The sequence below is a fragment of the Thrips palmi genome, unplaced genomic scaffold (genome assembly GCF_012932325.1).
Source record: "Thrips palmi isolate BJ-2018 unplaced genomic scaffold, TpBJ-2018v1 HiC_scaffold_7, whole genome shotgun sequence".
Lineage (NCBI taxonomy): Eukaryota > Metazoa > Arthropoda > Insecta > Thysanoptera > Thripidae > Thrips > Thrips palmi.
Window position 1 is genome coordinate 10,558,654 of NW_023144634.1, and position 27,175 is coordinate 10,585,828.

Consider the following 27,175-nt stretch of genomic DNA (forward strand, 5'->3'; position numbering starts at 1 on the left):
AAAGCAGGCGCTGTCCGACAAGAAATTTCTCGCGTGTCACCCGCGCTCCCCGCTTACCTACATCTACATTTTAAAATTACGTAATCACTAGCAACCACCGACCTCAGGTACAGACCGCCCCGCGGCTTTTTCGCGACGGGGCCTGCTGAGCGCTTCAACCTGTCACCACGTGACATGCCCCGAATAGGGTAACTCTTCCTCGGACATAGTGCGACGCCACTACGTTAAAGTCGTTTTTTAAAATCGTCATATCGACCTAAAGGTCTACAACCACAACACTGAGACACCCAACGGTGTAGTTTCCTTTAAAAATTGTACCCATCAATTGAGATCTAAAGCCGAGATTGTCAAGACAATACTTGTCAATGATACTTAAAGTACTTCTTTCGTCTACAATTATTATCGACAATGTTCCAAAACTAAACTTGTTATTGTCTCTTTTCGATCCCTGATTTGAAGACTCTCTAACGTCTACGATTCACAGTGAAGCAACAGGCACCACCAGCGGATGCCCGCCTGCCAGTAAATTCCACCCAATCTCAAATGAAAATTACAAAACGAATTCGTCGCCCCTTGAGAAATAAGAACGCGTGAACGCCGCGAAGTTGGCGCGAGCGAGCGTCGGCTGGAAGTCTTCAGTCCAGCGTCGCGTCGGTGTCTTCGCGCATCTTGTGCTGGATCCACTGGACGTACTTGGGCACGTAGGCGTACACGCCGGGCAGGCGGGGGTGCGCACACTTGATGCCCCAGCTCACGATGCCCACCACGATCCAGCGCCCGGGGTCCTTCTCGTCGGGGCACAGCAGCGGGCCGCCAGAGTCGCCCTGCAAAGCGAGCCACAGCAGTTAGATCGCGACAAGGTTTTTGAATGAGACAGCCTCCACAGGGGCCCCAAGGAGGGGACAGGTCCCCCATGCAACGTCAAAACGACCTCTGTTTCGACGTCGGTCCATTTTGACGCTCTTCTGACGACCTGGTCTCCCTGGGGCATTTCCGTACCTGGCAAGCGTCGGTGCCCCCGATCTCGTAGCCGGCGCAGATCATGCCCTCCGTCACCTTGAGGCTCTGCTCGGACAGCCAGCTGTTGCACAGCGACCGGTTCAGGATGGGCACGATGGCCTCGTTGACCGTGGTCTCGTACGACGACACTGAAACGGCAGGATGGATCAGAACGCGCGTCGGAGTGACACAGTGGCGCTGGCGGAAGAAGTCCGGAACTACGGACGGGACGGAGGCTCACCATTGTTCTCCTTCTTGCCCCAGCCAATGACGGTGCAGTTGGTGCCCGGCTTGAGGTTGTAGTCCGCGGGGGGCAGGCACACGGGCAGCAGGTGCTCGTTGAACTTGACTTTCTCCTTCAGCTGCGATTCGAGTTTCCGTGTGTACATAAAGTCACTTTCGACAAATTTTTCAAGTTGGCAACCTGTCGGCCACTTACCTGGAACAGGGCGACGTCGTTGTCGTGCGCCATGTTGTAGTCGGGGTGCTGCAGCACCGTCTTTACCTTGATGGTCTGCCCAAAGAAGGAGTGCGAGTTCCTGCGCGTCATCCCCAGCTGAATGGTCCAGCCACTGTAGTTGTTGGTGCTGAGGCTGCAAGGCGCCATGTGGTTAGACGGACGCCTTAACCTCAAAATACCTTTTCGGAGTCGCTTCGACTTTACGTACTTGCCGACGCAGTGGGACGCGGTGAGCAGCCACTGGTCGCTGATGAGCACGCCGGCGCAGTAGAAGACCTTCTCTGGGCCGCCGAGCAGCGCTGCGAGGAAGGGCCAATCCCCGACCCGCGAGGGTGACCCTCCGATGATGCGTGCCGAGCGCTGCTGGCGGCGCCGCCCACACTCTGCAAGGTCAACAAGTGGGTCAAGCTCACTGTCAGCAGAGGCTCAAGGTCGTCAAGGTCACGCAGTCTACGCACTGTAGTTGTAGCAGGACAGGTTGACGGACGGCGTGTGCGCCGAGCAGTTCCGGAGATGCGCGTACAGCTCGGAGCGCGACGTCTTGTGCACGGGGATGGTGCCGCGGTTCATGGCGGGTGGCATCACGCCGGCCATGCCCAGCGACAGCTGGCTGGAGTTGGCGTTGCTGTGGGCAGGACAAAACAGTCAACAAACAGTGCCTTGAGTAGTATGGTGTGCCCTGAGTAGTATGGTGTGCCCTGAGTAGTATGGTGTACCCCACGTGCGCTCATGCAGGGCACTCCATACTACTCACTGTGCGAACCAACCGAAAGCCGTGCGCCAGCCTTACTTGTAGCCCATGAGGTCGCAGATGTGCTCCGTGGAGGGGCCGTCCTGCCAGTTGTCCTCCACGCAGGCCGGCTTCCACTCCTTGGTCGCGGGGTGGAACACCTCCAGGTTGCCGGAGCCCACGTCCCCCATGGAGTCGGACAGCCGCACTGCAACGCACCGACCACGTGACTGCGTGCTCGCCAACCGACAGGTGGTTTCGGACGTGGCTGTACTTACTGCAGTTGCGCTCGTCCTGGCCGTAAGGACACTCTACCAGCCCGTTGCAGATGTGCTCGTGCGTGATGCACTTCTGGTCTCCACAGTGAACCATCCCTGGAACAAGCAGGCGGGACAGAGTCAGCTAACGCGGCGCGATAGGCTGGCCTGATGAGTTCCACTTTCGAAAAAAATGAAATAAAATACAACTTCAGAGGTGTGTTTCTTTTTGTAAATATCTCGTGACGTTACATTTTTGGGGGGACTCTATGGACATGCGGCACGGCAGCGGGCCAAAACGTGCTGCGCTCCGAGAAGTGAGGGAGAGGTTTGCGGGGGAAACGCCTTGGTCGCACACCGTTAAAAATATATCCATGGTATTTTAGTTTTGAAAACTTAACGTCCTGAGCAGGTGAGAGGTTTACGATTTGATGAGTAAATCGTTGCTTGCTAGACGGCTCAAGGCCAAAGACTGGACTGGCATCATTGCATGGTGAAAATTAGTAACGGTGTGTTTTCGTTCATGTCCGCAGCGTGCCCACTCCTCACTAGGCGGTGGCGCTCTGGTGGGGCGAACGGCCAAATCCAAGGTGCAATGGTGTAAGTGCAAAAGTGCATTAATATTAAGAGTAATTAGTGCGTAATGCGGAAAGGTGCGTACTGGGCCTGGCTCCGCGCCGCATGCCAGCATGATGCCAGGGTGGCTCACGACTACACAAACCAAACATGCATTCAATTCCATGACCATCACCAACTGCAAACAACAAGTGTTATGACGTGTGTGACATTCAAGCTCCGCAACCGGTGCACTGTGTGGTACCCTCGGCAGTCTTTGTTCGATGGCCATCAGAACGAAAGCAGACACCTTAAAAATAGTGTAGCAAAAAAGAGTGAGAGAAAAGTGACATCGCAGCGGGCAGAATGTCGCGTCGACACTGCACAATAATCCACCTCAGTAGTCCCAATAATACTTTTTTTTCGGCTTATTACCCCCAACAACATAAATATACATGTGCAGCAAAAATAAAAAACTGGTAAGACGCGCGTTGGCGAACGAACTGCGGTTGTGCTATCATGCCACGAAAAAAGGTGAGGATGAATTTCAAGTGCGAAAATCGGCCATAAAAGTGCAGAGACAAAATATGGTATTACGTAGGTCAGAGGGGCTACTCACGCCACGGTCAGGTCTTGCTCAGCCTGCAACGACAAAGGTCGGTCAAACAGGGCACGACAAGGCGAGTCCATGCACAACGCGCTACCACGTCGCCATCCACCCGGTGGGCGGGCGACCCAACTCGCTCCGGGCTGGGCTCACACTCGGCCTCTGGCGGCCTCTGGCCAGCCTGCTCGCTGCTTACCTGCTGGGCAGTCGCAGCCCCGCTCGTCGGACTCGTCCACGCAGTCCTGGTGGCCGTCGCACCGGAAGTCCTTGGGCACGCAGCGCGTCCGGTCGCAGAGGAAGCCGTCCACGCAAGCTGCCAGAGGCCAGAGGTTAATTTCGGGGAAAGTACAAACGGTGTTCACTGAGGGCGTGTTGGCGCTGTGCCGCACCGACCTGGCGCCTCGGCGCGCTGCTCCGCCTCCAGGTACTCGTGGTGGCCGACGCACTCCTCCACCTCGGAGCCGTAGCCCTCGCCGCCGTACGCCGGGAAGTTCTCGCAGCGGACGAGCTGCTCGAAGTGGAGGCCGAACACCTCCAGGAAGAACTCGCAGCGGCGCATCATCTCCTTGCACAGGCTGCGGCACGGCTTGACCTGCTTGCCGCCCGCGCCGCACTTGGGCGCGAAGATGGTGCACAGGAACAGCGCGGACAGCTCGTAGCAGTGCACGTCCACCAGCGCGTCGTAGAACTGGATGTCCTGGGGGAGCAGGGAGGGCAGTGGTAAGCCCGTGACCTTGAACGGCCTTGGCAATTGGCCATGACCTTGAAACAGCCTTGTAGAGGCCTTGGCAATGCGCCCTTTGGCCGAGCGCCTCGCCGAGTGACCTTGAACATGACTCACCTGTTGCGCGTCCGTCTGCGACATGTGGCCGACGTAGCTGGGCACCATGGTGTAGTTGTAGGGGATGCGGTGGTTCAGGCAGAAGGTGACGATCACGGGCATGCACACGCCGGGCAGTGGGTTGCCCACCTCCGTGTTAATGTACTTGACGGAGGGGTTCGCTGAAGTCCAACAGAAAAACATTGCCTCGACTTGCGCTCGAAAAGGGAGTTGCTTTGAATTTTAGAGTGCGGTGGCGGGGCTTACCACGGAAGTAGGCCGTGAGTCCGAGCGCGATGGCGATCAGGGCGATGGCGTTGAACACGAGCTGCATGGCCTGGAACTTGTTGAACTTGATGTTTCTGGGCCGCAGCACCGACGGCCGGCGAATGTGGTCTCGGATGATCTGCAGGAACAGTTTTCAGCGGACATGAAGGGCTAGCCTACCTCCACCAGGCAGCGAACCGAGGACGCCAGGACAGTACCTTGTGGTGCAGCGACATGTTGGAGCCGCACGCGCTCAGCCGCACCACAGCCTGCAGCGAGGCGGGGGTGGAGTTGCTCTTGGTGATGGCGGAGGTGGAGCCGGACCGGTCGCCCGTCGACGCGGAGCCGATGGCCGAGTCGGTGCACGAGTCCTCCGAGCCCACCACGCCAGCGCTGCGGGTGAGGGGCCGGCCCGCGCCGTACCTAAGGTAAAGAAGCAGTGCAGTCAAACCCTGGGGGAAAGGAAACATGTTTTCTTCTAGAGGTGTGCCTAGGTTCTCGTACCCGGATACGGACGACTTCTTCTTGGCCTTGTGGTGTGGCAGCAGGGGCGTCTCCATGGTCTTGCTGGTGTAGCTCGGCGACGACGTCTGGCTGTACGAGTCGGAGGACACCGACGAGTCCTGGCGCAGCTGCACCTTCTGTCCGGCCTCGTCCACCTGTAAACGGCAAGTGGCACGAAGTGACGCACCGTGACACGACGCTGGAGCGAATTTCGGTCCAGGGTAAAGGTACCGGCGGGCCTTCAAAGGCACTGCCACCACACACCTCGTCCTCGTTGGCCCGGCGCTGCCCCCACAGCGCGGCGGGGTCCGGGGCCGCCGCGGCCGCCAAGGCTTGCGCGGCCTGCGCGGCAGCCCCGTTGTTGTTGTTGTTGCCGATGCTGTTGCTGCTGGCGGGCTGGCATCGGATCTCCGTAAGAGCGCTGAAGGCAGACACCAGGGGCAGCGGCGCGGCGAGGGGGGCGGCGCCGGGAGCGCCGTGCGAGGACCGCCGCTGCGCGTTGGGGGCGGGGCGGTGGCCGTGGCCCGGGGGCGGCGGCAGGGCGGGCGGTCCCATCGACATGGACCGGGACGGTATGTTGTTCAGCAGCTGGCAGATGGGCGGCGGAGGGCCCGGCTTGGTGCGCACGGGGACCGGCGGAGGGGGGCCCGCTGGCGTGCCGGGGCTCAGGCTGAGCCCTGGGCCCTGGCCCTGGCCCTGGATGCCCGGCGCGGTCTGTGCAGCTTGTCCCTGGCCTTGCCCGGGGGTGGAACCTGAAACATGGAGCAGCGGAACACAGTCCAGAGGGTCCGTCAAAATTAAAATGAGAGAGAGGGAGGCCTTACCGGCGTTGCTGCTGGTGGAGGCGCAGTGGGCCGAGTGGCGCCGCTGCAGCAGCGTCGAGGCGGCGGGCGGCGCCAGGGAGGTGGTCTTGGCGAGCAGCTCCATGAACGCGGTCTGCTTCTGGTCGGGGAGCCCCACGCTCGCCGCGCGGTTTGGTCTGGAAGAGGTTCAACGTTACCGAAAACCGAAGCAGGGAGCTTTCATCAGACTAGATCACGTCCGCTCGCGGCGGCCGACCGGGCTGCGTCCGGATCTCCCCCCCCCTGGGCTGACGGGTAGCAGTCACTGGGTCGGCGAGGCCGCCGCGGCGCAGACCGCAGATTCTTCATGTTTGTACACAAAATTCCTCGCGGTGCATCCCCTAGCCGCTCGGCGGGCAACCGCGGTCGGCGCTCGTCCCGTGGCCCCGGGGTGCGGGTTTCGGAGTCTGGGGTCCGAGGTTCAAATACTGCTCAACTTCCTCCGGGTATGGCGGCTAAGCGGGCCGGGTAAGCTGGTTAGTGATGAAGCAGCGGCGGTGTGGCGGGGGTTCCAATAGTGTCAACTTTGCCCGAGTTGGCAACCCTAGCTGTTTATTCAAGGCCTCGTGGTGTGGTGGTCCCAGCGGTCCAAGGACCAGGGCGGCAGCAGGGCGGCAGCAGGGCGGCCCCGCCAGCTGCTTCACCGCACCCTTCCCCCTTCAGCTGTTCCACTATGAAGCTGTTGCCAGTAATCTCGCACAAGGGGCCTTGCGCCATTAATGTCACGCCGAGCCGCTTTTGCAATTAAATAATATGATTCATTAGGAGCTCCGTCGCGGATGACGTCATGGCGGAATCCATCGCGGCGCGTTTGCAGAGCGTCTGCTGCTGTCAGCGAGTGTCTGTTTGTGGACTGACTGCTTGTCCGTGTCTGTTGCTTTCTGCGTGTCAGCCTTTGTGTCCGTTGCTGTCATCGTGTCTGTCCGTCGCTGACTTCATCCCTGACTCGGCGCCCCCGCTAGTCGCCTGCCAGCGCGCTGGCGGTACCCGCTCGGCTCGCCCGCTCCGCCTGCTCTGACTAATGGCGTCGGAATGAACTGTTGAGCGACGCACTCGGAGGCCGCTCCTCTGTTGACATGCAGTAAGCCCGAATCCCCGCCCGGCAGCACGGCCCGGCAGCACGGCCCGGCAGCACGGCCGAGGCCCCGCCAGCCCGCGCCAGCCTCAGGGCTAAACGGGCTCCTCGTCCGAGGGATGCCCGGGGACCTTGATACTGCAGCCCCTGATGGCCGGGATTAAAGCTGTTATCTTTGCGAATGCGGGCCAAAATCTGGCGCTGTTGATAGTCGAGACCCTCAAGGTCGCGGGAGTGGGATCAAGACGGATAGCGAGATAAATTTGGTTTTCAACCAGATGGAAGCGGCGCAATCGAAGGCGGTAATACCCAGCAGAAATCACGGGGCGCTGCCGAACCATGAATGCGTCGACTCACCTGGGCGTGGCGTGGAGGTTGTTCTCGTTGAGGGCGCCCAAGAGCCCCAGCGCGCCGCTGGACCGCCGCCGATGTTCCTGCACTGGCGGTACCAGAGCGGGCACGGGGGGCCCGGTCTGGGTGGGCCCCGTGGGGGGCGGCAGCCCTGGGGGCGGCAGCCCTGGGGGCGGCAGCCCCGGCACCAGTGTGCCCACCGCCGGCTCGCCATCCTGAAGGGAAACCACGACACCGTCAAAAGCACTGCCAGCAGCCGGGATTCGTTTTCTAGTCATACTTTTCTGCCTGATACGTATGATGTGACCCCACCAATGGATTCCTCGTTCGGAGAGCAATCCATTGGTGGGGTCAAACGTTCGATTCGAATCTGACTTAGCGACTCTGGAGCTCAAAACGCGTCTAGAATTTTGGCCGCTTCCACCGGTCTTCTGGCCCACTGTGTGTCGGTTCGTGAGTGGCTTCCTTTTCCTCCCTCCCTCACCGCTCGTCTCGGCAGATTGACAATGCGGGCAAGCCGAAGCCGGGCCCGGCCGGGCCAGGCCGTCAGCAGCGTCAGCCCTGAGCCGCTTGCACAGCTTGTACAGTACGCTACTTACGCCATGAGCACACTGCGCCCGGAGGACGGCACCCTACCCTCTTACTGCGCACAGCGAAGCACTGTCATCATCAAACGCTGTCGACACACCAAAGCGCAGCCTCAATCAAAACTTCATTCCTTTACTTCCTTACATATTTTATGGCGCGACTTACTATTTGCCTTAAGGGCGTAGGAGCGGGTGGCTACTCTGAGAATGGTAGCATCCGAGAGCGTTTTCGGGTGCATCCGCAGTCGTCTGAGGCCGGGGTCCCGATGCCCCGTAGACCTGGTCCGCAGACAATGCACCCTCGGCCGGCTGTTTATGGCCGGCCTGCCGGAGTGCGGGTGAATGACACCCCGGCACGGGGCTCGGCCTGGGCCGCACGGAGCAGATCGCCAGCTTTTCGTGAGCTCGGGGCCGGTCTTCAATTCCAAGTCCAAGTTTCAGGTCAAAATTAAAAGTTTTGACCAAATTTGACGAAATATTTTTTGCGAAGTACTGATTATTTCTATGTAGCTAAAAAAGTTGTTTTCGTTGCTCTGTTAAAAGTGGCCGCAGAAACTTAATTTTTAGATGGGTAGAACCAAAATTTCATCCCGAGTACAATGGTGAACATCCCATGAGTGTCAAACGACGCGTTAGAAAAATTTTAGCTTTCAGGTAGCGAAAGGATCGCCTTCCTTTTGTGTGGAGAGGCCTGCTTCACAATGGGCTGCGCCGAGGCGACGATGATGACAGGCTGATTTATTACCCCCAGGCCCAAAATACAAATTTTCAAACGAGCCTTTTCGCGTTTTTGGAACATGCGGCAATGGATTCGTCGTTGAAAGCTGGGTCTAATGATGTTTGAATTTTTGTTCTACGATAATTTCTACCAAAATCGCGACGAAAATTTGCCAAAACTGGTCGGGACCCGGTGCCGCCTGCCTTGCAGACGGCTCCTCGACGGCTCCCCTATTGTCCGCCCGGCGCGTCACCCCGGACCCCGACTACCTGCCTCGAGCTCCGCTGTGCGACAGAAACAACACATCGGCCGAAGCAGCCTGTCTCTCTCTACTGGTGCAGGACCTTCAAATCTGAGTGATTTTCTAGACCACACGACGCGAGTACCACACCTCCTAGAGAAATGGAAAAAACTTGCCCGTGAAGAGAAAGGCATGGCCTAGGGGATGTGATGGTCCATATTTTCGCCCTTTCATTAGATTCCGCTCCGGAGCTTCCTGAAAATCACTTATTTTCAAGGCGTTCCAGATACGTTCCTAGACGTTAGAGCGCAAATTGGAGTAGACCATCCCCTACATACAGTCCCTGCCAACAAGTGTGCAAAGTTTTAAGACGCTGCGACCCTTGATTTCCCCGTCGTGTGGTCTGGAAAATGTCAAAAACCGCCAAAATTTCGAACTTTGGGGCGTCGCGACGCCGAAACTATGCGTCGCCGAGCAAAACGGTTTGACATGGTGCCTTACCACATCGATCACTATCAATTGGCGAAAAAAAAATTTTGCGCTCCTACGGCCTTAATCGAATGGCGTGCTTCGGGCAAATGAAGCGTTCGATGTTCATCGTGCGTTCCTGGGTGGGTAATAATGCCTCTTTGCAGGGCGTTTCGGAGTCTCTGACTCGTCCCGTTTCACCGTTGTCGAGATAAGGGCGGAGGCGGACCGGGCCGGGCACGGCTGTAGGGATGACGGTGAGGCCCTGCCACGCCCTGCCACGCCCTCCCCCCACCGGCCAGGGTAGGGCGGGAAAAGGGGCTCAAGCGACCCCATGCGCGAGGGAGGGAGGGTAGAGGCGAGCATAAGCCAGGAGTCGAAGAGAGAGAGAGCGAAAGAGAGAGAAGAGAGAGAGGGGAGGGGGAAAGGGGGGAGAGAGAGGGGGGGGGAGAGAGGGGGAGGAGAGAGAGAGGAAGGGGGGAGGGAATGGGGTTTTTTGAACCAGGCCAGGCTTTCCCAGCAAAAGCATTTTGGACATTCTCGACAGTTGGCGGTCCCCCCGAGAGGCAGGAAAGGTCTAGGGGGAGGGGCGGGTCGAGCGGGACCTGCCAATATTCTGAAAGTTTAACGGGGGGACCCACCGGGCCCGCGCGGCTTTCACTAGAAACACAACAAATCTTCCCGCCACAATTTCCCCGGACCGTTGCTTTCTAGGCGTTGCCGACGTTCCCGTACCCGTTTTCTAGGGGTCTAGGGGCGGGAACTTCCCGACGGTTTTTACCTGCAAAGGAATTATTCTGGGAATTTCCGTCTAAATACGGAGTTTTGCAGTGGTGCACGCTTTTTCCGAACGGCGTCGCCCTGTCTCTCTCGCACCGCCGCCGCGGACCGCCCCATGTGCGAGAGAGAGACAGAGCGGCGAAAGATCTGTCGACAGGCCATGCGTCGGTCCGGGGGGCTCGCCGTTAAAAGGGAAAGCCGAACGGAAAGCGGCCGGGAGGGGGAGGGAGAAGGGAGGGACAGGGGGGGGGGAGGTCCGGTCGATGGCGGAAGTCCGCTCGATCTTTCCGCGTGCCTTTCTTGGTCCTTTTAATTTCCTCTCGCGTCGCCCCGCCGTCCCTCAGGGCCCCCAGGTCCCCCAGGGTGCTACCGGTCTTTACCACCCCCTCCCCCCTTTCCCAGTGTGTACACGCAGTGGAGCGGCTTGCTGTATAAATCCGGTAAGCAAACGCGCACGGCGACGCTTTGCTTTTCGCTTTGCTTTTCGCTTTGCTTTTTGCCGCGCTTTTTGCTCGTGGCCAAATCCTGTTGTGTCGGAACACAATTCCGGAACGGTTTATTCATTCCTTTTCCCCCGCAGCATATGGGAACGGCCGACAGCCCACGGTGAAACAAACAGGCAAACAACAACAGCAAACTTATCGAAAAACAACTAAAAGCTGGGAAATTGGAATCCACGCAGTATGAAGCAGGGGCTGGAGGTCCACCAGGTGAGGACAAGGGGAGGGGAATAGAGGGGGGATATCGATATTGGTGCACGGCGCGGGCAGTTTATTCCTTTCCCCGTCCCCGAAATACTGAAATACTAAAATACTCCGCACTTTCCACGTTCCGCGCGGGCGATGATGCCGGCCGGGCCCTACAGTGCCCTAGCCCTACAGGGTAGGTGTCCTCCCTCCCTTTTGGACCCTCTCTGTGTGTTGGCTGTCCGTTCGGACGGCCGGCTCAGCAGCGCGTTAAGTGAGCATCGTCCCGGCGGCTAAATTTAGTGCTCTGTGAAGTGGGGCACTCTCTGGGCTTCGCCCCCCCCCCCCCCCCCTCCCACCAGCACTCAGCCCGACCAATCACGGGCCGCGATTAGCGGCAGACAAACAGTTCAATTTGCTCGCTTTCATTACAGCAAAAGCCGGCAAGCGGAGTGTCCACGCTGACAGCGCTGGCCGGAGATCCCCCGTTCCCCGGAGGCCCGGAGGAACCCTCGCATTGCCACACTACAACGGGGGCGGCACGAGCAATGCCCGGACTCCGGGCCCAGCCCGGCGCGCCCGACCCGGATTCCCGGACACGGTGACAGTGATTCTCAATGAACAGGAAGCGGTGGCCAATGAATGCGTGCGCACGCCCTGGCCGCCCTGGCCGCCCCGGCGTGGCCGTGGCCGTGGCCCACTGAACCCGCTCAACAAGTGTCCCTCGGAGATGCCCGCCCTGCAGCCCCGCCGAGGGCACTGGTGGGGTCGGCGACGCCGCGACGCCGCAAGGGTAACGTGTCGCCGACGCGGGGGTGACGAGCAGCTCGGCGTCGCGCTAAACGACCAGTGGCGTCGACATCGGCGGCGTGCCGAGGCGGGCCTAGGCCTAGGCCGCCTGCGGACGGCGGCATAGGCTGTCCCGCAGCGCACGCGCGTCCGGAGGGCGGGCCGCCTCCAGGCTGATGTCAAGCTCCGGGACTCTCCTGCTCCTTCTCCTCCCCCTCGTTAGGCCGTGCGACGAGGACGGACGAGGACGGACGAGGACGCCGCCCGTCTGCGGTTCAAAGTCTCGCCGCCGTGCAGGCCGCGCCGAGAGGAGGAGGGTGAGAGGGGGAAGGGGAGGGGCAGGAGGGGCCTCTCGAGAGGAAAGGCGTTTTATTGGCAATCAGAAACCTTGAACTCGCGCCGCGCCTTCAGTCGTGGAAGTTGGGATGCAGGAGGGGGAGGGGGAGGGGCGGAGGGTGGCGCATGCACGTGCGGAGCCGTAGCGGGCGTGGCGGGGCGTGGCGGGGCGTGGCGGGCGTGGCGGGGCGTGGCGGGGCGTGGCGGGGCGTGGCGGGCGTGGCGGGCGTGGCGGGGCGTGGCGGGGCGTGGCGGGGCGTGGCGGGGCCACCAGGGCGCAACGCAAGGCAACGCCTGTCGCGCCGTTCGCGCGCCGAATTCCGTTTCAATTCTCTACCCTCTACTCCTTTTTTCCATCCACACGGCACCCCCACTCCCCGTCCCCTAACTTTTTAAAATTCACTGCAAAGAGGTCCTGGAGTCCTGGATGGCCGGGTCGCTCTCTAAGGACCTGACGTCGGGGCGTCGGAGCGCCGCTTTAGTAGCGGGATTATCACCCCCACTTAAACTGCTGGAGTCGACTTTCACAGAAACTTAGGCCCCTTCATCCGGACACAGTGTCACCCTCGGGGTCCCGCCCCACCCCACCCCAACCCACCCCGCGGCGCGCGGCGCTGACGGAAAGACGCGCCAGATTTGAATCGATTTGAATCCCCGTTAATTGCACATAGTTCTCCGCGCGGTTCTCCGGGCCTGGGGCTGGGGCCGGCCGCCATGGCGACCTTATTTCATTATCCTCTCCGGATTCCTCCGAGTCCGCGAGGATCATCTCCAGAATCCAAACTAATCCAATATATCTGTTACCGCGCGCGTCCTCGCCGCCAGTGTCGTGTGCCCGGGGAAGGGGGAGGGGAAAGAGGGGGGAGAAGGGGGGGGGCAACTTTTCAGTTTTTCGCTCTCCGCGCGGGAAACTTTGCGAGGATTAAGGCACGCTCGCGTGTGCCGCCTTTTATTCAAATTTAATACTGCGCAGTCAGTGGCTACACTGTCGCAGTCTCTCCGGCCTCACGGAAAATAGGGGGTCGGTCGCAGCGATTGGGATTGGTCAGGTAATGAAAGGTCGATCGTGACAACAGAGAGTTCTTCTCTCTCTCACACACACTCACTCACTCACCCGCACACACACTTGACTGACGTGCGTATTTGCGGATTGGGTCCTCAGGCCTTGTCCCGCTGTGGCACGCTGTGGTGGGCAACAGGTCCAAGCGACACCCCGAGCCACATTGCGACATCTCACACGCCACGCGATACAGACCACGATGCCACCATTCTGCCCGGTCATATTGCAACTTCGTGAAAAGGAAAATAAAGAATCGGGGGATTCTTTTTCTCGCATTCTCCACCGACTGTATGAAATGCTGCCTCGATTCCAATCAACAATAAAAATGTGAACGAGCATCTGTTCTGCTCTTTTGTCTGCTTTTCTTTTTGTTGTTTTTGTTTTCAATCATTTGGCGTGTTGGCCAGTGCTTTCCCCGGAAGGTGCGCTCGTCCCCAGCGCGGCACGCCAGCACACAGACACAGGTAAACATCCCGTCAGCCGCCTCGGCCCGCCGTGCCTTTTGATTGCAGTCCCGGGTTCGACTCCACCCTCCCCCTTCCCCTCTCTCCTCTTTACTGCCTCTGACCCTCGGGCCCCTCGGGGTTCGACGCGAATGCCTTGAATGCGCGCCGTCTAGCGGCCGGCAATAGAAGGACAAGTTTCTTATTTATTGCCTTCATAAAGGGCCCCTAATGTAACGTCCGCTCGGAATAAAGAAGGGTATCGAAGGGCGAGGGAGAGAGGGAGGGGACCGAAGACCGAGTACGCGGTGGGGCCAGATCATTTTCCAAGAATTGCTGCGTCGTCCACGCCGAAAAAAGCCTTGGCCCACCCTTGCGCAGAGCCCACCCCGCGCTACTTTTGGATCCAGGACACACTGGACACCGCTTGTACGATTCAGTAGAAGTGTCCTTTGTAAAGGAACCGTGAGCCGACACCAAGTTCACAGCCACATATTTTTACCACACACCAATAGCGATACCAATGCCACGTGGGGATAAGTTTCTTCTCGTCATTCCTTTTTTTTGCGACCTTTCTTTATCTGTCTCTCCAAACGGACAAATCTATTCACAAGCTCGTGCATCACCACCGCCGCTATGCCATCTCATCCGACGCTCGTTGGTCCATGAAAACGCACAGCAATATGCAAGCGGCTGATGTCACTGCTGTGCCCAAGGCTGTGCCCCAACTGACGGGTGCCCGAACGTGTGACCCCACCAATGGACCAATGGACAGCAATCCGTTAGTGGGGTCACACGTTCGGTTCGAGTCTCATTTAGCGACTCTGGAGCCCAAAACGCGTCTAGAGTTTTGTCCGCCTCCGCCGGTCTTCTCAGTGCCCCCCCCCCCAGTGCCCTTGCCCTCGTGCGAGCGCACCGTGTCGCGTGATGGCCGCGTGCCTGTTGCCCACACTGGCGCCCTCCGCAGCCGGTTGGCAGCCCTATTGTTTGTTGTGGTGCCACGCCGGCGGACGGCGTGCGTCTGCCCTGGCTAGCCATGCAGTGAGTTTGCGTTCGACGTTCGAGGCGGCGCCAAGTGGCAACTCTACTCACGCTCAGGTTGTTGTGCGGCGCGCGCTGTGCCCCGCCGTCGCCGTCCTGGCCGCCGCCCTGGCCGCCACCCTGGCCGCCACCCTGGCCGCCACCCTGGCCGCCGCCCTGGCCGACGAACAGCACCTTGTCATTGTCGCGCAGGTAGACGAGCTGGTGCGCGGCCTGCTGGTGCAGGTGCTGCCGCTCTCGCTGGCGTTCGCGGCGCGCCCGCGAGGTGGCGGACGGCGACGAGGGGGACGGCGGCGGCGACGACGCCCACGAGAACCACGGCGAGGACGTCGTGGTGGCGCTGTCCACGGCGCCCTCCAGGACGCGTCCGTGACGCGCCCAGCACGCCGGCCCGGCAGTCTTGGCAGGCGCGCGCTGCCTCGGCCACTGGCAGCCACTGGCAGCCCCTGGCCGGCGTCTACGAGTGGAGCGCGGTGGCGCGCGCGGTGCTCGCGCTGCGCTGGCTGCGGTTCGGGCGGTGCGGCCCGCGCGTGCCTGGCGGGGCCTGGCCGTGGCCGAGTCGCCGTGCCTCTGCTGGCCCTCGCGCTGCTCGCGCTACCAGCGCTAGCATGGCCTGCCGCGCTGCCGCCTGGCTACGCCTGGCTACGCCTGGCCCGAGCCCCCACTAGCAGTGCCTCTGAGCAGCGCGCCGCGCTGAGGCCAAGCTGCGGGGGGCACGACGGGGGGCACGGCGGCGCTACCCCCTCCACGGCGTCCCCCACCCCCGCCAGCCGGCAGCACCCTAGCGCCCTCTGTTTGGCTGGTCTCGCTAGTTCTCTCCATCGCTCCTGAAACTTTGACGCCAGGGTCGCGCTCTCGCTCTCGAGACTGGCTGTTGTCTCTGGACCAGCCGTACCAGCAGTCAGTGCGATGTCCGATCAGGTAGCGGCTTGAAGACGGGGGCGTGGAGGCCAGCACCTCGGAAAGGGGGTCACTTCGTAGGGGGTGGCGGAAACGCCCCCGGGGGGGGGGGAGCAGCTGCGCGCTCGCCCTGCGCTTCCGCGAGGCGTGAGATATACGCAAAGAAGGGCCCAAGACGGAATGAGTAAGGGCAGGGCCAAGGCTGCCAAGGCTGCCAAGGTGAGAGCTGAGGCGAGATTGCAGGTGGGAGAGAAAAGGACAGTCCCTTCACGAGGAAATGTTGCGCCCTGCTCACCATTCGGATTGCGGCGGGATGGGGGCGTTTCGTTGTCACCGGATTGCCACTTTTTTGCGTAGTTTGTAGAGCCGTTCTAATCGGATTAGTCCCGGATTTATATTTTTATTCCATTTGTGCACAGTGGAGCGCCCTGGGAGAAAAGGCAGTGGAGTAGGGTCGGGGGAGTGGAGGCAGTGGTAAAGGACAAGGCAGAAGCAGTGCGAAGAAAGAATAAACTTCCAGCGGCGGGACGACGGTGGGGCCGCGCGTTCAGACAGTCGAGGTGAAACCGCAAATACCGGGACGCCACCCCCTCCCCTCCCCGCCGCGCCCCGCCCCGCCACAGTGCCTCACCCCTCCCCCCATCGGCGGGGTCCTAACGGCCTGACACGTGGAGGGGCGGGCCGCGGGCCGCGGCCAGGGCAGGGCTGTATGTGTCGGCAAGCAGCTCACGATCGAAGGGCCCTTCCCTTCGCGTGGCGCCGCTCCAGCGGAAGCTGAAGCCCACCGAAGCCAAAGCCCACAATGCCACCCTTCGTGGAAAAGAGAGAGAGAGAGAGAGAGAGAGAGAAAGAAAGAGACCTTGGCGATGCAGCCACACCTGCGCCCCCCGGGTCACCCTCGGACTGTCTCGTCCACTTCGCAGCCACCGCTCCGCTGAACCTTGGCAGCGGCGCTGGTCCGCGGCCTGGCCGCCAGCCCTGCCAGCCCGGCAGCCCCGCTACTACGTGGTGTACGCCGCCACGCCGCGCTACTACGCTACGCTACGTCGCGACGCCCACGCCCAGCATGGTGCACCAGGGCCTCGACCAGGGCCGAGGCTGGAGTGGTGGGGGCAGCCAAGTCGCGAGAGCTGGACGGCGGCGGCGGCCCACCAACCGACCGGCTGCTGGAACCGGAACCAAGGTTCAAGGGCATGGGGCGACCCTGCCCTTGCCGAGAGAAGGGAAAAACTGGCCGTGGGGTGGGGCGGGGCGGGGCGGGGCGGGTCGGGGCGGGCAAACTCAAACAAAGCAGCTCTCACACACTGGAACTGGGACCGGGGATGCGGGTAGGGTCCGCCTGGCATCGGGTGGCGTGGCCTGGATCCTGGATACGAGTCGAAAATGGCCTTCCGATTGCGGGGCGTGGCGGGGCGTGGCGGGGCGTGGCGGGGCGTGGCGGGGCGTGGTGGGGCGTGGTGGAGCGGGGCGTGGCAGGACGGGCCGCGTTATTGCTGCCGTTTGCAGTCTGGCACAGTCGCATCCGAAGAAAATCACAGTGAGGCACTAATTTCTAATGGGTTTGTTTCTCGCTTTTTACCCCCACCCGTTGCCGAAGTCCGCCACTGCTAGTGTCTCGGCTAGTGTCCAGATGCCAGGACTGCTGGGACCCTGGGACGTCAATTAAATAACAACCACAAAAGGATGAGGACAAAAAAAACGAAAAAAAATGCTGCCCTGATGAAAAATTCCACCGTTTCTGACTATGAACGGATGCCACGTCGTCGTAGGGTGACCCTAGCGGCATAGGCATGCCGGCCCCATCGCCCCCCGCCCCGCCCCGCCCCGCCCCGCCCGGCTGAAGCCCGCTCCCCGTCGGCCAAAGCCGAAATGGATCCGAAGCAGGCGGCCCGACCCGACACAATATTATGCGGATTCAAATTGGGACAGGGCTCCGGGCCGCTCCGGCTCCGCGCGTCGAACCTCCGACCTCTCCTATTCCGGATGATTCGCCGCTGGTAGGGAAACCAACATTGCGACGAATTCGTCCCTGGAACTCGAAACGCGCTCCGCGCAGGTCGGATGGGCGCGTCGCGAAAAAGCGACAGGTTGACTGAGAGCCGGGCGAAGGCGGCCCCGTCTCGAGACTCGCGAGCGCGCATGCAGAAGGCGTGTGCAAAAAGCGTTACACTGCTATCCGCCGCGCCGGACATGCCCCTGTCTTTTCATCCCCGACTTTGCGCTCGACTTGGAAACTTCTGTTTACGAATGCGGTGGCGAAGTTTCGCAGGCCGGCCCTCTCTTGCTTTGCTCGCCTGCGGCTCGGGCCGCGCTGACTGGAGTCCCCTGGAGTCCCCTGGAGTCCCCTGGAGTCCCCTGGAGTCCCCTGGAGTCGCCTGGAGACCCCCTGGAGTCCGCTGCTGGAGACCGCTGAGTCGCCAAGAAGAGCAGCGGAACCGTTCGGAGACCTTGCTCAACTTGACGCCAAGGCCGGACAGACAATGATGCGCAATGACTCTTGACCGCCTTGTCATCCCGAAATGAAGGCTCATCAGGCGCCCTTCAGAGACAACTCCCTGTGCTTTTCCGCTGGGTACATGTGCCCTGAAACTGGGCGCCTTTTGGCGCACTAAAAAGTGGGGAGGCCGCAAAGGCGCCCAGTTTCAGGACATGCCAATTTTTTGAGTGCAGTCACAGCAGCCGTGAATTGCCCCGTGGATGATCTCAGTTTTTCCAACAGCCTTCCCTGCGGCGCAGGTTAAACCAGGGTTAAATGGTTTAAAAGTGTCCAAACTTTCCTCATACGAACTCCTGGGACATTCGCATCTGCTTCACGGTGCCCATTACCTGCGGGCTGGCTCCGAAAAAGTGCTTCGTCTCTCTCTCTCTCTCTCTCTCTCTCTCTCTCTCTCTCTCTCTCTCTCTCTCTCTCTCTCTCTCTCTCTCTCCCCCACGCCAGCGGGACGCCCCACGGGTGCGAGGGAGTCGAAGCGACGAAGGCACCGGGCCGAAGGCGTGTGCCACTTGCTTGAGCGCGTCGACCCGCTTATTTCAATGCGTTGAAAGGCGAAAAGGAGCCCCCAAGCCCCCAAGCCCTCGACTCGCCTCGACTCAAGGTCGCCGGCCACCTCAGTCTCCGCGTTGTCGCGTTCGGTGTGCCCCCTTCCCCCCTCCCCCTCCGCGCTCCGCGGGCCTACGGTTTGCCTTTGATGGAAAAACGTTTACTTTTCGCGGAGAAGGAGTTGACAGCGTCTGTGGCGCCGCCGTCTACTCCACAAATTACAGGCCCGGAGAGAGAGAGAGAGAGAGAGAGAGAGAGAGAGAGAGAGAGAGAGAGAGAGAGAGAGAGAGAGAGAGAGAGAGAGAGAGAGAGAGAGGAGAGAGAGAGAGAGGAGAGAGGGAGAGAGAGAGGGAGGGAGGAGGAGAGGAGAGGAGGGAGAGAGGAGAGAGAGAGAGAGAGAGAGAGAGAGAGAGAGAGAGAGAGAGAGAGAGAGGTGCCGGTCTTCTTTTTCCCTCCACTAGAGCGACGCGACGAGGCCCAAAGTCCAATTGACTCAAGCGCGCCTCAAACTTGGGCGGGCTATGCAAACGCGAGGATTGGCTCGTTTCGGCGCCAAGGCAAACACAAGAATCGAACCGCGACACACACACACACTCTTGTTCCCTCCAGTCGTTACCGACGCCATCATTGCGGGTCGTTACCGCGGTTACCGCGTCCCGGGCCGGGACAGCGCGAGGCGCCATTCATCTCGACACGTAATGCGTTTCGACATAAACAGGCCGAAACGCGTGCGCGAAACAGCCCGGAAAAATTCTACCTTTCTGCCTGCGCCTTCTCGTGCGAAAGCGTTTTAAGCGCGCGAACGCCACCGGGTCCTTTTTTTTTAATAGGGGGGGGGAGCCGCGCCGCCGGGTCGGTGACCAAGATACCAAGACTCTTTGGCTAATTGCTTCATTACAGTGCAGGACCTTCGGGACCTGCAGGATCAGCCCGGCCCCGCCCATTAAGACTCTCAAGTGTCGGACTCTAAGCGGGTGAGGATAAGGCGACTGCGCCCAAAGGGGCCCCGCTCTGCGGCCCCGCTCGCCGAGCCGCGCCGGCTTTTCGGAAACCAAGAGGAAAAAATCCGGCGATCCTTTCGTCTCGTGTCTCTGTTCTGGTTCCAACCAAGAGATTCAGAGCGAGGTTCGGCAGATCGGGAGCGGTCCCTGGACCAAACGTCGGCAGTCAGGTCGGAAACTTCGGCAGACAGTTCGTGCAGTGTAGCAGCTTGCAGCGGCGGACGGAGTCGAATCGACTCTCCCTCCAGCAACTCGGGCCGGGACTCTGGGTCCTTTCCTCCCCTGCCCTGCCGTGCCTCGCTGGCAATTGCTAGCAATAGCCTGCGGGGAGCGCCTGCCAGGTAGGCCAGCCCGGCGGCCCGCTAGTCGCAGGTGCTCAGCGGGACTGTCTATCCCGCCGATGACAGGCGGCGGCAAGGCAGGCCTAGAGGCAGGCCTAGAGGCAGGCCGGGCGGCGGCCGAAGGGGCCGAGGACGACGAGGCGACGAGGCGCCCCGCTGCACAGTGGGCCAGAAGACCAGTGTGGCCGCCTCGGCCAAAACTCTGGACGCGTTTTGAGCTCCAGAGTCGCTAAAAAGGCCTCGAACCGAACGCGTGACCCCACCGATGGATTCCTTGTTCGGAGAGCAATCCATTGGTGGGGTCACACGTTCGGTTCGAGTCCCATTTAGCGACTAGCTCAAAACGCGTCTAGAACTTTGCCCGCCTCCACCGGTCTTCTGGCCCACTGTGCGCTGCTCCGCTGCTTGAGCTTGCCGTCGACAGCGCCGGCAACGAACACGCAAAACCCTCCTTTCTCGGAGAGTGTGTGGCCGTGAGGCGTGGCGTGGCGGTATCACAAACGCAGTCGCTGGCACTTCCACTCCACGAGAGCCGCTCGGCGCCGCTCGGCGCGTTCCGATGTGGGAAGCGTGTGGAACGAGGCGGCACCACAATCGCTCCTCACTCATCAGAAAGGAATGCCTCTCCACGGGACGCCCCGTGCCGTGAGTGTGAGAGAGAGAGAGAGAAAGGGTGTTCTCGTCTCAGGAGAACACCCTTGTGACAGCTCCCTCGGTGGCTGGCGTGCGACGCGGGTTCGCGCCCCGCCGCCGGCGTCGCGTTTTCTTCGCAGCCCGGGGCGGGGCTGGCATTTAACGATAGTGTAGCAGCACGGCATCTCATTCCGCGTCGCTCACGCTGCTACACCTCCACGCTGCAGGATTCGGCTCCGGCACGTTTAACCTCTTCGAAAGCCATCTGAGAAAATCCCTCTACACAGTTGACGTGCCAGGCGCTCGGTCCGTGCGCCTCAATAATCTTCAAGCGACGCGAATTTCCAAGATACTCTCTGCCCACCATATAATTTCTGCAAACTAACTAGTTACTACGCTAACCTAGGTCGCCAGCGCGAGCGGGCAGCGGCTCGGCGCGCGCAGCGCCATCTCGCGGCGACTCGCGGAACCTCGTCCGCGCGCGAGGCCAGTTTGAGCGGTGACAGAGCAAGTACGGAACGTTCCGTACTTTTCTCCGTACCTCCGTACTATACTTTTCTGTGCCATTTCCGTACAAAAGTGCGGAATTTTTTACAGTGAAGTGGTCGTCTTGCTCTTGGTCCCCCGCTGGCTTGGCCTGGGGACTGCCTGGGGACTGGCGCGCCTTCCGCTGTGAGGGGCACAGCTTCCTCGAGGGCTGCTTTCATGCTGCGGGGCCAGGGGCCAGCCAGCGGCCAGCCACGGCCCCGGAGTCCCCCCGCCCCTCTGTCTGTCTCCCCTGCGGTTCGCATTTCCCCGCCCGTCCGTCATCCCTGGCCGTGCTCGGCACGCCGAGCCCGACCGCCCGGACCGAGCTGCCATCCGCTTGCTTATTCATTCTTTGCACACACAGGCCGCTGGCTGGCTGCCTGGCCGCCTGCCTGTGGTGTGGTGTTGCGTGGCTACCTGCCTTTGCGGCACGACCTGCTTTTGCGCAGCGCGGTGAAGCAGTACGCATGGTCCGGGCCAGCGTCAGTGTTGCCACAAAAGAAGGCAAAGCGTTCCCACCACTGTCAAGGCCAACCTGCAGGTTTTTGGAGCGGAAAGCCCAGATTGCGCGGTGGGCAGGCTGAGCGGTTGGCAACCCTGACTACGCCACTGGATCGTGGCCATCTAATGGGCATTCATCGTGGCTCTGACTGGGAAGCGACCGGAGAGTTGGGGTCGAGGCTGCTAGAGACACCAGCCGAGCTTCGATTGAAATTCCAGGCTCGGTGGAGAGCGAGCAAACCGAGATTATGAGCCACACGTCAGCAGCGGCCGCAGCGAGAGCGGCACACAGTGGGCCAGAAGACCCGCGCCGGCGGCCGAAACTATAGACGCGTTTAGAGCTGCAGAGTCACTTAGCAGGACTTGATCGTGTGACCCCACCAATGGATTCCTCGTTCGGAGAGCAATCCATCGGTGGGGTCACACGTTCGGTTCGAGTCGCATTAAGCGACTCTGGAGCTCAAAACGCGTCCGGGATTTTGACCGCCTCCGCCGGTCTTCTGGCGAATCCACTGTGGAGAGGCTCAATGAGGCGGCGGCTAATCGCTATCGCCACCGGGGCCCCGTCGGACTGTCCGGATTCCGCGCAATTTGGGCGAAACGCGAAGCGCGAAGCGATGTGCCGCCAAATGACGCCAAAACGATGCGACCTCGGACTGCGCGCTCGGCCCCCCACAATCTCGCCCTCAAGGATTCAATCTTTCCGCTCAAATACCTGCCAGTTTATCAAAGTCTCGCTGGCTCGCCCCGAAGTACTGTACTTTTGGCTTCGACTGGCGGGAGTGAAAATATATTTTTTCTTTAACTGCCTTCCAGTGGGAAATCGCCTTTCAGATTCCCGCCAGGCAGAGCGGTCGAAAATCGCGTCACAAGGCACTAGACAGCTCTTAAAAATCACGTCGGAGATCTCCACAGGGCACAGAGGTTCGAAATCACAGGTCCAAAACCGCCACTGCCCGCCGAGGCCCCTTCCTACGCCCCTGCCTGCCTGGCTGAGATTGGGGTCCAGCCGTCCCGGCCGGGCTGGGCCCCGGGAGGGGTCTTGCATGGTCCACGACACTGGGCACGGCTGCAGAGAGCACGGCATCGGGCAGGCGGGTACGCCGAGGGGCTCGCGGGGCGCGGAGCAGGGGCTGGCCACGAGTCGTCCTTGACCGGTGACAAAACAACACGGGGAGGGGAGAAAGAGTTTGCCGAGCGGAACACAGCCAGCAGGCCAGCAGACCAGCAGCAAGGGGTGTCACCCAACTCCCCCACCCCTCCCGCGCACCACGGCGCGGCACGGCATTGACATGGACCGAGTCGGGAAGTAGGATGCTGGATCGACGGGGTGCAAACACACACAGACACACACTCACACACACTCGCACGCACACAGCGTCGCATTGACAGTGACCGATATATCTCTTTTATTTACGCTTCGAGGGAAAGAAAGAACAAACAAAGCTGATTTTCATTATTCTGGCGGCGCGGGGCGGGGATTCGCGGGCCGCGGCAGCGCGGAGCGTGCGGCTCTCCTTGTCCTTCTTCTCCCTTTGTTTCTCGTTCTGCTTTTTTGTTGCTTTTGTTCTTGTTGGTTCCCTTTCGAGGGAATACTAATAGACCGCCGCGCCGATGGGCCGGGCCGGCCGGGTAGGGGCGGGTCGCGGCGGCGAGTGTGCACGGAAGTTGGTCCCGCTGATTACTCTCTTTGCATTGCTTTGCATTGTACGTGCCGAGGACGGGTCGTCCTGGCTGGCCGCCACACTGGAGGAGGGAGGGTCCTCCAGCGGCCTCCAGGAGACACATAAGGGGGGCTCTCGCTCGCTGCTCGCCCTGCTCTGCTCCCGCGTCCCCCAGACCCCCACCCCCTTCTCCCGGACCCCGCTCGGCTCGGTTTTCTTCCACAGCCCTCTGACTCTCTGAGGGACGAGTCGCCATCCGTCTCTCGCCGGATATCTCCGGATCACCAGCGGCGCGGGGGGCGCGGGAGAGAGGGGGGGACGACACCCAATCGTAATTTTCACACGCGGTTCAGGGCGCTGCCCCCCTCAGTTATCCAAGTGACGGGCGGACTCATGCAGCGGGCGAACAGAAAGGAAGAGCTCAAACCATATGGTTCAAGGTCCCACCAACCAGGCTCTCTGCCTGAAAATCGTTATAGTTTTTACAACACAAACTTCCCATGGCCGAAAGTTCGGACCCGACATGAAGGTTGAAGAGTGAGGCGTTCGCAGCGAGCAAGCGGAGGGGACGCGGCCGTGGCACACGACGGCCGGTACCTCTACCTGCCTGCCAGAGGACGAGGCTTAAAGCCCCGCCGAGGCATCGCGTCATTAGCACCCGGCAGGCTTCGTCGCGCTGTCTCTCTCGCACTCACGGGGCGGCCCGTCGGGGGGCGAGGGAGACAGCGCACCGCGGGGGAAATATCGCTCCACGCCGGCGGCGGCGGGGGGAGTCGAACCCACGGCAGAAGCAAGTCGCCGGAAGACGAGGCACTCCACTGTACTACCCGCGAGTGTAAGCGGCGCTCTGGGATCACTCAGACAGTAGTCCTCCATCAGCGTGACAGGGCCTTGCAGTGTCGACGCGACAGCAAACGTTTCTCTCTGCCTGTGTGTGCGTGTGTGTGTGCAGGTGTGTGTGTGTGTTTGCGGGTGTGTGTGTGTGTGTGAGAGAGAGAGAGAGAGAGAGAGAGAGAGAGAGAGAGAGAGAGAGAGAGAGAGAGACAGAGACGTGCGTGTTGATTCTTGCTTGTAATTATCCCTGTCTGGTGCTGCATACCGTACGGCTGACCTTGAACGTCGGTCGTGCTGTCTCTGCCGCGATGTGCCTCCAAGCCACCCCCCCTCCCCCTCCACGCTGGAGACGGAGACAGACCACGCACCACGCAGAAACTTAAGCCCGGAGGGGGAGCGTTCCACTCAAGCGTGCTATTGGGATGAGATGGGATGGAGAGTGTTTGGCCTGGCAGGAGGGGTACGCTCCACGGCTCCACACGTGCGGGCGCGGCCGAGCGCGGCGTGCGAGCGGCATGTGTTTTATCCGACCGCGTCCGACCGCGTCCGACCGCCAGGCCCTCCGCTCCACGCGCCGCAAGGGTCGGCCCCCATGCCAAACACTGCGACCCCTTTCCCCTTTTTGCGTCGCCCAAACACAGTGCACGCCCAAAACCTCAACTTTACGCAAGTAACGTGCAAACTGTTTAGTTTGTCATTTACGAAGAATCAGCCCCAAAAATTACCTTTATGCTGGAAATGCTTTGCGAAGCGTCAAATAACCTGCGAGGTGTGGCGAGCAGCCCTGAAAACTCAAGTGTGTACTCAGTACACACATAGAGCTCTTTTATGAGTGTACTTGAGTGCACACTTAATTTTCCAGTGAGTGTCCGCGCCGGGAAGACATAAGCTGTTGAGTGTTTGCTCGAGTTGATGGCCCCGTTACTTGCAGTTGTTGTCGCGCAACAGATGAGACAGAGTACTGCCGAGCGGATGATGGGCGGGCTGCGTGCACGGGCTGGATTGGATGCATTCGCGTGTTCTTTGATTAAGCTGAGGCCGCCCCCCACCACGCCTGCCACGTGGAGGCCAGGCCTCCTGTTTGCGGATTCGGCCGAGAGAGAGAGAGAGAGAGAGAGAGAGAGAGAGAGAGAGAGAGAGAGAGAGAGAGAGAGAGAGAGAGAGAGAGAGAGAGAGAGAGAGAGAGAGAGAGGGGAGGGGGACGCACAGAGGGAGAAACACGCACGCATCACCGCAATATGGGATTTATTTATTGTGGCGTGCCGTTCGGGGTCTCTATTGAGTTGGCCCCGGCAACCGCCTGTTTGCATGTTGCGTCGAAGCGCGAGCAACAGGCTGCTTCCTTTATGACTTTGACATCTGTTAGTATTCGGCACAGAGCATGTCATAGCATGTCCACGCAATTATAGTTTTGTTTCTCAAATATTAGTCTCGCTGAATCACCAAATCCCCTCCTTGCCGTCCCAGTGCAGGAACGCCCCGTGCTGCTCTGGCTTCATGGAGAAGAAGACCGCGAGCATGCCGCTGATGCTCTGCTCCACCGTCAGAGGCGCCTGGCTGGTGCCCAAGTCCGTCTGCACCCAGCCCGGGTGCATGCTCAGCACGAAGATGTTCTGCGGACCCAGTTCGTAGCTCATGGAACGGGTAGCCGTGTTCAGAGCCGCCTGGCAAAGTAACAAGCAAAATCACTTCGGTGCACGGGCCAATATGAATGTGAGGGATGGTCGATGGTCTCACCTTGCTTTCTCTGTACCCGAAGTAGGATCCCAACGTGTTGTTGCCCACGGATCCGAGTCCAGACGACATGTTGATGATTGCAGCGCGGGACCATCCCATGGGCAAATCCGCGTTCGAGTCCGCTGCAAGCTTGAGCAGTGGTCGCAGCGCCTGGGGATGAAATTAAAGCTGACTCGATTAAACGTGGATCGTGAATATAAAACTCAAAGGTACATAGAATTATTTAATCACCTTGACCAGCATGATCGGACCAACAGTATTAGTGACGTACGTGTCGGTCAGACTTTCGACAGTGCAATTAGAAAAGCTGCTGTGATTTTGCAACAAAATACCAGCATTGTTGATCAACACGTTAAGTCCTTTATCACCGACAATGCTTTTGACCGTTTGAGCAAATGCATCGTAGCTACTAAAGTCGTTGACCTCTGAAAAATAGGTAAATTAATAAGTTCACGATTTCTTGAAAAGCTTTCGAAATAATGAGAGGAACCTCCCTCTTACCTAACTTCAGCACGTAGAGTTGAGAATGTGCCTTGGCAAGAGTTTGAAGTGCCTAAAAACGCAGAGGTTATGTCACGTCAAAGTTCCGATTTGATAGGTTCAATTTATGCACATGATCGCAAACACTTACGTGAGCATCTTCTGGCTTTCTGCATGTTGCGATCAGCACAGACGGAGCTTGTGGGTGTAACAGAAGTTGCCTCACTAATTCTAGGCCCAGACCGCGGTTGCATCCGGTAATCAAGACGGACGACATGGTATTTCCGAAATGTCCCTGAATCCAAAAAGGAATACACGCTTATTTTCGGCGCGTATGGAAATGGAATCATTTCGGTTTGGCGAAGATCTGTCACTGAATCCTCAACGCACTCACCTCTTGTAGGAAAAACGCGGGCCGCTCCAAACCTGCTGACCCTCGAGCGAAGACTGCGACACCGGCTGCCGGCCGGCCGTCCCGGCGGGTCCGTTCCAAGGTCCGTTCTTCGCGTGGGAGCGTCAAGTCGACCATCGACCGCTATCGACCATCCGGTGCGCACGCCATGCCCTGAGGCTGCGCCACCACACTCGATCAAAATTTACGGTTGTCCGTCAGACCGTCACCGCAAGCGCGTGATATCTGCTAAATTCAAACAGCACTCAACAGACTTAATCTTGAAGAAAGAAGGTAACACAAAAAGGTAAAAAGCCCAAGGCTCGAGCGCGAGTGGCGCCCCTAGCGGCCTGACTTGGGATTCATGATTGACCAAGGAGTGGGTGCGAGGAGGTGGGGGAGATAAGCGAGGTAGATCAATGCTAGAGGCGGGCTGCGGGCGTGGCGTGTGACACTCCGTTAAAAATAGACAGAGGTCACTCGTCGCGTGCACCTCGCCCACATGTGCT

General features: G+C 60.0%; 2 protein-coding genes across 3 annotated transcripts; both read right to left on the bottom strand.

Annotated features, from left to right (window-relative positions):
• Positions 1-488: 488 nt before the first annotated feature.
• On the bottom strand, positions 489-7,607 carry LOC117652221 (atrial natriuretic peptide-converting enzyme; the record flags this gene model as incomplete). Its single annotated transcript, XM_034396961.1, has 18 exons — positions 489-824; positions 1,000-1,148; positions 1,241-1,361; positions 1,439-1,592; positions 1,668-1,842; positions 1,918-2,084; positions 2,250-2,397; positions 2,468-2,563; positions 3,805-3,921; positions 4,002-4,305; positions 4,450-4,610; positions 4,696-4,834; positions 4,914-5,118; positions 5,200-5,354; positions 5,464-5,531; positions 5,580-5,876; positions 6,024-6,178; positions 7,474-7,607. Coding segments are annotated over 18 exons (2,934 nt in total), but the record flags the coding sequence as incomplete, so codon positions are not given.
• A 17,679-nt stretch (positions 7,608-25,286) lies between these two features.
• On the bottom strand, positions 25,287-26,911 carry LOC117652284 (C-factor-like). 2 transcript variants are annotated; one of them, XM_034397077.1, is made up of 6 exons: positions 26,670-26,901; positions 26,427-26,570; positions 26,297-26,348; positions 26,027-26,220; positions 25,796-25,945; positions 25,287-25,722 (listed from the first exon to the last, which is right to left on the bottom strand). In XM_034397077.1, the coding sequence occupies exons 1-6, from the start codon at positions 26,802-26,804 to the stop codon at positions 25,498-25,500; spliced, it is 900 nt and encodes a 299-aa protein (XP_034252968.1). In that variant the 5' UTR covers positions 26,805-26,901; the 3' UTR covers positions 25,287-25,497. The 2 variants fall into 2 exon arrangements, with proteins under 2 accessions (XP_034252968.1, XP_034252969.1); XM_034397078.1 differs by having other exon boundaries at positions 25,498-25,722; positions 26,427-26,593; positions 26,670-26,911.
• Between the last annotated feature and the right edge of the window lie 264 nt (positions 26,912-27,175).